Below are 10,738 nucleotides of genomic sequence, written 5' to 3'. Positions count from 1 at the left end.
AACGGGTGGAGTTCGGTCGGGGGGGGGGGGGACCGTATTGTAAGTCCCATGTTCATCGTTAAATGTCAACTACCAGTGTGCGCCTCCGTACCGGGGATCCCCTCAGCACCCCGCGTTATTGATTCAAAGGTCACCCAGCAAGAATTGTGGGAAGAAAAGCATCGCCATGGTTACAACGCGACAGAGGAAAAACGCCTCCTGTGCTATTCTCCCTTGTATCCCTTGTATGTGTGTGTCTTTTTTTCTTATACTATATAATTGAAGAACAAAAAATACAAAAACAGAGCAAAGATGATCCCGCTGTGAAATGGCCAAGGTGCTTTCCACCGCGCAACGGAGAGAATATCAATTCAAGAGGGGGATTATATACATACACACTGCCGGGTTTTATTTCTCTTGATATTGCTATTGACCGAACAGCTTCCAGTGAAAAGGTTACGCGGGCCGTGTTGCTATAGTGTCTGGGGTGTGAAAGCTCCCCGAGACATGGAGCAGAGAAGAGAAACCGAGACGCTAATAAGCAAGGCATGCTGCGAAAGGCTGGAGATGGTGTAGCACCACCGCTCTTGCCTCCCTCCCATTACATGTCTTTGAGACCATCGCTCGTTTGTCTTTGAATGTTGGCGTCACTATGGAAACAATAACATATTGACAGCGAGAAAAGAAGAGCAGCCGCCACCCGTTGACAGTGAGCCGGCTTCCTTTGCGCGAGAAGGTTAGCTGTCAAGGTATATAGGGTATGTTTGTAGGTGTTTTGCGTTTGCTTTTTATGTGCAGGTGGTGTCTGTCAGTTTCGTTGGTAAAAGTTTTGGTTGATTTTGCTGGAAGTACAAGTTTTTAGGGAGTCTGCATTTTAGCATTTCTACTTTGACACAAAACTATGATGTTATTTATGTCGGTCTTGTTAGCATGATGTTTTTTCCCGGGGTTGAGTTGCAGATGTTATGGAGTTCACGTTGCAACCATGACTATCAGAGAACCACACACCAAGTAGCCTACTTTTTATACCTACTCGCTCTTGCCTCAGCAATGTGACAACAACTAACTTTAAACTTGGGAGTGCAGAAGAAACCATAAAATAAATGAAATACCTAACTGCAGTTTCTAGATTCAGAAGCTGCGAACTTCTGAAGTTAGATCATGGCAATTGCGTGACAATAAAACAGCTCACATTAAATCACACTGTTTTGGGCCTGATGCCACATATTGTTTCATTTTTTCTAGCTTTTTACCAATCTAGCTTTTAACCAATTTATCCACCTTTTAAAACGCCCACCCAGACTAGTACAAACTAATTGTATTGACTGAAACCCCTCCCACACAATCACCTAAAAAAAACAACACATTAAACCTAAAGTACCTCTCGTTCCTTATTTTTCCTGCTGGCGCTTATAAGTGCTGCTTATAATCGGAATGCTGCCGATAAACGCGTGTAACCCAGATGGATCGTCTGCATCGCATACGGGAGGTAAAGAACGACACGATGGGAAATGGTAAAGGTCAATATTTATTTTTTCATCACAAATAAAAAGAACCATGCTTACTCATCACAGAAAGAAACTAAAGAGAAGCGATCAGTCCTTATATCTTTACCCACCTCGCTGCTGAGTGTGTGTGAGTGTGTGCGTGTGTATGTCTCTGTGCGTGCGTGTGTGTGTGTGTGTCGGTGTGTGTGTGTTGGTGTTTGTATCCGTGTGTGTCTGTTACTTTCAGAAGGTGAATTATAGCACTCTATGAAGTTTGAAATGTAATAAAAAAAGTCCAAGCCTCTGTCCCCACAACAACAAGACAAACAACACCCCAGCCAAACCTGCCCCTCCCCATCCCCACCACACCCCTGCCCCCCCCCCCCCCCCCCCCCCCCCCCGCCCCTCCCCGGACCAAACACAGACCAACCCAACAGCCAACCAGCCAACCAATCACAGCCAGTCCCCCCGCACTCGACCCGCCTCCCCACCTTTCAGCAACAAAAAAAGAAGAATCACAGCATTTCCTCCGTGCGTGTCGGCCCTTCTTCCCCCCCTCCCCCTCACCCCCTCATCCCCTCACACCCCCTCACACCCTCCCATCACCCCTCAGTCCCCGGACGTCTTGATGACCTGGAACAGGGTGACGTTGTACAGCACCTGGTGTCCGTTATTCCAGGTGTACAAGACCCTCTCCCGGGGGTTGTAGTCCATCATGGAGATGTGGGAGTACTGGTTGTGGAAGGGGATGTCCGTGTACTCGTACGTGGACGTGTTGGTGTAGTACGCAAAGTAGATCTTGGCGCCGGCCAGGTGGGAGTTGGTGACGTACAGCGTGCCGCAGATCATGAAAGACTCGCCCGCGCTGCGCTTGGGGAAGCCCGTGTCCCAGCTCTGCAGCACCTCCAGGCTCTGGGGCTCCAGCCGGCTGATGACGATGTTGCCCGCGTTGGGGATGGTGGTGTACACGGCCCACAGGCCGTTCTCGTCCGCCATCAGGTCGATGTCGGACGAGCCGCCCCAGGAGTAGGGAAAGGTGTTGTTGTAGCCGGCGCCGCTCAGGCTGCGCTGCACCAGGACGCTGCGGGAGCGGAAGTGGTACTTGATGACGATGTTGCTCTGGTACTTGTTGTAGAAGAGGGAGCCGTTGAACACCACGTGGCCCGTGCCCGCCCAGGGGTGGGGCAGCAGGTGCTGCACGAAGTTCTGGCCCTTGGTGAAGTCGTTCATGGTGCGGTACTCCAGCACGCGGCGGCCCTTGAAGTAGCCGTCCATCGACCACACCTGGGGACGGGGGGGGAAGGGGGACGAGAGACATGGAGGAAAACAGAGCGAGACATAAGAGAGAGAGAGAGGCGAAGAACGACAGAGAAGGGACACAGGGCCAGAAGATGGATGACCACACGAGAGACGGAGAGTAAGATAGATAGAGAGAGAGAGAGAGCGAGGGAGAGAGAAACCAACAATAGTGTTGTATTGGTCTGCTGCATCTAACGTCTATTCGTCTATGATCACAGTACTAGATTAGTGTGTCATTATAACCGATGGTGATGCCACAAATACAATGAAATGCGTGTGTGAGTGTTGTTTGTGTTTGCATGTGCGTTAGTGCGTGTGTGTGTGTGTGTGTGTGTGTGTGTGTGTGTGTGTGTGTGTGTGTGTGTGTGTGCACTCACTCCCTGTGGTGCACGCCTCTAACACTATTGATCCCAGCTGTGGATGCGGGAGGGAAGATTTTGCCCGTGGCATCCACTCAACCATTGCCTCTGTTCCTTGCCCTTTCCACTCCACACTTACAGGAAATCAATTCATTTAGCTGCCGTCTCTCTCTGTGTCTCTCTCTCTCTCTCCCTCTCTCTCTCTCTCTCTCTCTCTCTCTCTCTCTCTCTCTCTTGCTTACGCTTTCTCCCTCTTTCCCTCCGGTGCTCTCAGCGGATTGGCCCACTTTCAACTACAGTTCCCCACCACCTGCTCCTTCCGTAGCTCCACTACCACCACCACCACCACCACCACCACCACCAGCGCCACCACCACCACCACCACCAGCGCCACCACCACCACAACCACCACCGCCACCACCACCGCCGCCACCACAACCACCGCCAACCACCGCCAACCACCACAACCACCACCGCCACCGCCGCCGCCACCACCGCCACCGCCGCCACCAAAACCACCACCACCACCACCAAAACAACCACCACCACCACCAACACCACCGCCACCGCCGCCGCCACCGCCGCCACCGCCGCCACCGCCGCCACCGCCGCCACCACAACCACCGCCAACACCACCGCCACCGCCACCGCCACCGCCACTGCCACCGCCACCGCCACTGCCACCACCACCGCCACTGCCACCACCACAGAGACATATTTCAGCTCCTAATTGATTCAATTAAACCCCAGGCAGCGCTCTGCATGTTTACTTTCCCCGGAATTTGTCTAAGTGAGCATTGCTAGGACTGTTCAGCTCTCTCTCTCTCTCTCTCTCTCTCTCTCTCTCTCTCTCTCTATAATCTCTAACACTTTCCTCTCTCCTTCCCAGGGCTCAGGAAGCACACTTGTTTCCAGTGAGAATCCCAGCAGGGGGAGTGAGGGACAAAAGAGAGTTCTTGGAGAGAGAGAAGCAGAACAGCCTTTGAATCATATAGAAGAAGGGCCGATTATGGAGCATTAAGGTGCGGTTTTGTTCCCTACCTGCTTAATGAGTCCCCGGAGTCCGAGGCAGCCGGTAACACATCAAGAATGTATTCTTTTTTTTCTTCCCCCTGTCTCTCTCGCTTTATCTGTCTCTCTGTGATCCGCCAGCGGGTGGACGGCGCCGGATGTTTGCGGACGTGGACGGCGTGGGCGGAGCGGCAGTCTATTAATGCGAGCGACGCGGTGATTGATAAGACGCCCAACGCCACCTCAGCGCGTGAGCTGATTAATGGTGGGAGAGAGAGGGGGGGGGGGGGGGGGGGCACGTTCGCTTGACGCAAATGATCTTCGCCATCGGGGGCCGCTATTTATTCAGCGTGGTGCACGGCGTGAGCGGGGGAAATAAAATGGGAAAAGTCTCTTAATAAACGTTTTGTTTTTCATCCTCCTACCCCCCATCACCCCCACCACCTCCACCGTCGACACCACCTCCTGAGGTTTTGCCTCCTTGGCTTTTTCAACTCTGCATAAACCAACCCCCCCCCCCCCCCCCCCCCCCCTCCCCCCATACACACACATCATTCCTCGGGTTCCCTGAGGCCCGTTCATGCAGGACGCGTGTCTGATATCCAATCGTCAGCCAAAAGCCATTCCTCCATATTCAGGGATCGCAGGGTATCAGTTGCGCAGGCATGCCCGTTGTAATTACTCGGACCGTATTAAATACCAAAAAAAGGCTGACCCCCCCCCCCCCTTCGTTCTTATATCGGGGATGACAAAGCCAGCTGGTAGGGGGAGGGGACGGGGGTTGGAAGATGTGACAGAGTAAAGGTGGGGGGGTAGAGTGTGGATGGTGACGGGGATGGCGATGGCGATGGTGGGGGGATGGGAGAGTATCGGAATGAGAGGCCCTATCAATCAGTGACTCAGCTTTCTGCCTCCATCTCAGTGAAGCTCACTCTGCCCTCCTCTAGCGCTCTCTCTGCCAGCCCTCGCTCAGACCGAGCGGTCAATCAGCCCCACAAATATCACCACGGCGGGGCCTCAAGACAGCCAGGGGCCCGGCCGGGAGGGTGAGACGCTCCGGCTGTTTATCACTCTTTAGTTTTAGGGTTTTAGTGTATGGAAGGGTATGAGTTCAGTGTGTATTGAAAACGTAAGGGTAAAGGGTATTAGGTACAGAGTTCAGTGCATGCTATTTCATCTTGAGTTACTTCCACATACGGGAAATATAAGAGCAGGTAGGGGTGAGGCATCTTACTCAAGGAGGCCTACAGGTATGAACCTGACATTGGGGTACCAACTCCCAATTAAGTGAATGGGGTGTAGTGTCCAGCGTGCAATGAATCGGATGCAACATATAGGTAACGGCTACAGTGTATACAGGACAGGGTTTAGTAGATAGCATATCGTTAGCCTCATAGTATAATTGCCTAAGTCATTATTATAAGGTTCATCTTGTATTCAGCGTCAAAATGCCTCAAAAGTACTTTGATTGGCTTAGGATATATAATAAATGAGGCACATTGATTCAGCAGCGTTAGGAGACTAGAGTCAGGTTAAATATCACAATATTGCCAAAATATGACTGAGGCAATTATGCTAGGAGGCCGATGATATGGCCGGTGTAAGGCTAGAGTTGTTCAGCACAGAGTGTGGCATGAAGTGTAGCAAATGTCAGATCACACCGTGTGCAGTGTACCTTACTCTAACATTAAAGCCCATTTAAGGGGCGTTGAACCTGAGTTTGAAGGCAATACTCACTCTGTTGTCTGAACTGGGGATCATTGTGTCCGTCATCCAGGAGCCGAATCGGGAGCCCGAAGCCCGCACTGTGATGGGGTTACTGACACCTGTCAGTTTCCCACAGCCTGCCAGACAAACAGGAGGAGGTGGTGCATCAGTGGTCTATTCATGCTGCATAAATATTCATATGACCCCAGCAGGGGTAACAAAAAGAATGGCGATATTTTGGTTCAGCGAACGGGATATACGGTTTAGCATTTTGAATATATCAGCAGGGTTCGTATCTAAATCTCAGGACCATGCACCAGGGTATATATTGTAGTATCACAGGATTATTTAGTGAGCCTTGGTCTTTCCGCCTGATTCAAATTCACTTCAAGATAAGCAGCGCAGGGAGCAAGATAGGCAGCTGTAGATTCAGCAGACGAGGAAAATGGATTACGTTGGAATAACGTATAATGTATTTACCTCATTCTTCCACAGGGATTTAGCTGAATATATCTCGAGGTAATTTAAGTACAAACACACACACACACACACACACACACACACACACACACACACACACACACACACACACACACACACACACACACACACACACACACACACACACACACAAACATGCACACTCATAACCTACAAACACGCACACCCACAACAAAATAACGAAACTTTTTCTGACACACATTTTTTTCAATACACACACACACACACGCACACACACACACACGCACACACCCGCACACACACGCACACACACACACACACACACACACACACACACACACAAACATGCACACTCATAACCTACAAACACGCACACCCACAACAAAATAACGAAACTTTTTCTGACACACATTTTTTTCAATACACACACACACACACGCACACACACACACACGCACACACCCGCACACACACGCACACACACACACACACACACACACACACACACACACACACACACACACACACACACACAAACATGCACACTCATAACCTACAAACACGCACACAAACAACAAAGACAGCAACACAACATTCAACCCCCACCACGCACACAAACACACCTACAACAACAGAACACGCAAACACACAAAACCTTCACACACAGACACACACACACCTACAAACACACTCACTACAACAGCAGCAACAGAAACAGAAAAACACACACAAAACCCCATAAGACCGTACATACACACATACCTACACACACTCATACCCACAACAAAATAACGCAAACTTTTTCTGACACACATTTTTTTAAATACACACACACACGCACGCACACACACACACACACGCACACACACGCACACGCACGCACACACACACACACACGCACGCACACACGCACACACACACACACACACACACACACACACACACACACACACACACACACACACACACACACACACACACATGCATAACACACAAAACACACCCTAAACCAACAACCCCGACAGAGCACCATATTTTTCTTAAACACACAAAAGACCGACACACACAAACACACACACACACACACTTCTAAACACACTACACAAACCCACTACACCCAGTATCGCCACCCTGCTCACCCAGCTTCTGCATGCAGGAGTGCAGCCGGGTCTCCAGCAGCAGCACGCGGTGGCGGAGCTCCTCGTAGTCGTAGGCGCCCATCTCCTCCTGGATGGCCATCAGCACCAGGGACAGGTTCCGCACCTCCTCCCGCAGACGCAGGATCATCTTGGCGTCCGTCTTGTACTGCTCCAGCACGGGCAGTAGGGGGAGCAGCTGGGTCACCTTGTCCTTCAGCTCCTGTTGGAGGGGGCCACGGCCCCAAGACACCCAGGACATAGACCGAGCAGAGTCGGGGTGAGGGTGGGGGAGAGAGAGGGGAAGAGATTAGAACCCCTGGAGGGGGAGGAATAAAGGATGTGGTGTGATGAGGTCCAAATATCTCACTTGTTGTCAGTACTGGGGATTAGTGTGTCTGTGTGTGTGTGTGTGTGTGTGTGTGTGTGTGTGTGTGTGTGTGTGTGTGTGTTTTGCTTGAGGTTCTTTGCTTTTGGGGGTATGGGGAGGAGGAGAGGGGGGGGGGGGGGGGGGGAGGAGGAGGGAGGGTCTGTTTTCCTGGGGGGGGGGGGGGGGTTGGGGTGAACCCTTCACGTCCTACCTTGGGACTCATCACCGTAGGGGGGGATGGACAAAACCGGACGAAACCGGCGTGACGTCTCCACCTAGCATGGGGGAGCTAGCTCCATCCCACAACAGGGTCCGTGAAGAGCAGGTGTATCAGCACCGCTAAAAGAGGAGCTCTGCCGCCACAGGAGGGGCCGTTTCCTCCTTGTTGAGGTTTTACCGTAAATCTCCTGATGGCGCGTCTCTCTCCACCCCCTGCGGCGCCGCCTCGTAAATCTCATTTTCTCCCCATTTGAGCCGGGGAAATTCTCTCTCGTTAATCTCAGCGGCGTGCTGCCATGGGGCGCGCGGGGCTGTTTGAGCTGCGTGCATTTATCAGCGGGGGAAGAGCGCCGGGCGAAATCGCCTACTAACCCCCCCAACCCCCCCCCCGTTCCCCCACTTCCTCTCCCCCCTTCCCTTATTGGATTGCGGATATACATCTGCCCGGAAAGGAAAGAGAAAACTAAGTGGTGGTGAGGGGGGAAGACAGAGGGAGGTTGGGGTGGGGTGGGGGGGGGGGTGGGGGGGTGGGGGGGGGGGGGGGGGGGGAGATACCTTTGCGCTCGTTTTCAGTCATCGGTGGCTCTCGGTGGTTGATGAATGGGCTAATTCCATAAATGTCTTCATTTACTTCCATCAGAATGACTTTAATAAAATCTCGCAGCGAGCGGAAACAGAGCCCTTCATTAGGGCCCCCCTCCGGCGCCGAGCCGTGGCCCCGGCGGTGATGCCTGCTTAGCGTTTATCAAGGCATCTTTTAAATCAAGGTGTTTTTACCATCTGATATCTCTGAAAGGGTACGAGGATTGTGGGGAGAGGAGGAGAGAGGGCCGGGGCCGGGGGTTGGGAGAGGTCCTCTGCTTTTTAACCAAAAGCAGAGGAGGAGGAGGAGGAGGAGGAGGAGAATAAAAAAGAAAAAAGAAAAAATACAGATAAACGAATAAAAGGAGAGGAGGAGAGAGGGGGAATGCAAAGGCGGGTGTCGGACCCGCAAAATAGATAACGCACTTTCACCAGCCAAGTCCTGGGGATCTCGTGATTCAATGGCACGTGGATGGCCTGGAATGACCTCTGTGTCTCACTGCATGGCTCTGAGGGAGAGCTGCAAATGAAGGTGCGCGCGCGTGTCTCTGTGTGTGTGTCATAGGCGTCGATTACGGGGGGGACGGGGGGGACATGTCCCCCCCACTATTTGAAATACGAATTTTGTCCCCACCAGTTTTAGAAATGTGCAAACCAATTGCGACTGAAAAAATCCCCACATACTCAACCGAAATCGTCGAGTCTGAAATCATGCGATAGGCGCGCTCGAAGACATCATTTATTAGATAGGCCTACCTAATAAACCGTTGGAACACACAAGACCGGAACCCATAGCAACGCCGGTAAACAAACCCCGACTCCCGAGAAGCCCAATCTCTATGAGCTCCCCGCGCTACGGCCATCCGGAGGCACACAGAGCTTTTGGCCGTGATATTATATATACAATTATATTATATTATTTACTATTATATATAGAGCTCCGAGAGTCGCAAACGGCAACAATCACTTTCTCCTCCATGCTGCAGTACACCCCGGACTGCACTGCGCTCAGTTTGACGGTTGAACGCTGATTGGCTGTTACGTTACACATGTCACTCAGTGGCCACGCTGTTGAACGCTGATTGGCTGTCATCACGCGAAATTCGTGTCAAAGTTTAAATTTGTCGTGCCACAAATCCTCGTGTATGTGCTCGCCTGTGCACGGCGAAAGTGTGGCGCGACAAATCAAAAAAAATTGCTCGATACGCGTCTATACGTTCACTTTGTATGGGATCTTGTCGTCCCGTTGCGTTTGGTGTGAACGCACTGGAGAAGTTTCAAGACTGACAGCCAAAATTGACATTTTTATTCAGAAAATAGCCGGTCCTTTTGCTTCCTATAAAAAGCATGTTTGTGACACTGGATATCGATATGGATACGTCATCTAGCCTGCATGTGGAGGGCCACATAAGGTAAGAAATTGGTTTACGTTAACTTTGCTGCTGGTTCTGTTAGCTCGTGAATCGTGATGACCTGGCCAAAGGTTACCCACGGTCCGAAGCGATTGTGATCTGATTCTGGTTGGTGCTCCAATTAGTATGCATTGTATATATAGATTGCAGCTAGTAGCAGCTACACACGGTGCGATTGCTATGCCAATGTGGTTATAGTTGGTTTTGTCTGATTGAGATATGTGACGACTTGGAGCCCGCCGGAAGGCCTATCCTGACATGAATATGTTCTTGCATAACCTGTGTGATTATCCTAAACTGAAGGGGATTTTATTTGCGGACAATTTTCTTATGATGTTGTAAAGAGTAAAGTCTACATTGGTCCTTCGCAAGTGTTTACTGGTGGTCAGGATTTGGCAGATGCAATTCTCCTCTGGGTGCTTGTATTTTTCTTCTTTTTTTAATGCAGCATAACATATGCTACCAGCAGCCCTTGCTCGTCTTCAAAAGGCTGATGCTCAGTACCTTGTTTCATTTCGTACCTACAGTCTGGCATTGTTTGTCTGGTAAACTTTGTTGAGGTCAAGATAAGTGTTAAATTGCCAACACTGTTCTTTGTCCTGTGTGTATTAGGCCTACATATCCCGAGCCAATACCCTGGTGTTTCCAACGCCGTTTTGCAAAACAAGCCAAAACACAAACTGGTTTTCAACTTTTATGTTCGAATAGGATCTTC

The 10,738-nt window shown here is 50.9% G+C and overlaps 1 protein-coding gene across 2 annotated transcripts in view; it reads right to left on the bottom strand.

Moving 5' to 3' along the window:
• Window positions 1-2,038: 2,038 nt before the first annotated feature.
• Window positions 2,039-10,738, bottom strand: part of olfm2a (olfactomedin 2a) — a 102,458-nt gene continuing 93,758 nt past the window's right edge. For both annotated transcript variants that reach the window (XM_030349069.1, XM_030349060.1), the window contains exons 4-6: window positions 7,444-7,663; window positions 5,873-5,979; window positions 2,039-2,750 (exon numbers count right to left, since the gene is read on the bottom strand). In XM_030349069.1, the coding sequence (XP_030204929.1) occupies window positions 2,076-2,750; window positions 5,873-5,979; window positions 7,444-7,663 (1,002 nt within the window). In that variant the 3' untranslated portion in view covers window positions 2,039-2,075. The remainder of the gene's footprint in view (window positions 2,751-5,872; window positions 5,980-7,443; window positions 7,664-10,738) is intronic.

This window comes from Gadus morhua, chromosome 2 (assembly GCF_902167405.1).
Source record: "Gadus morhua chromosome 2, gadMor3.0, whole genome shotgun sequence".
Classification (NCBI taxonomy): domain Eukaryota; kingdom Metazoa; phylum Chordata; class Actinopteri; order Gadiformes; family Gadidae; genus Gadus; species Gadus morhua.
The sequence above is the reverse complement of the archived record's forward strand: the minus strand, read 5'-3'. Positions and strand labels throughout refer to the sequence as shown.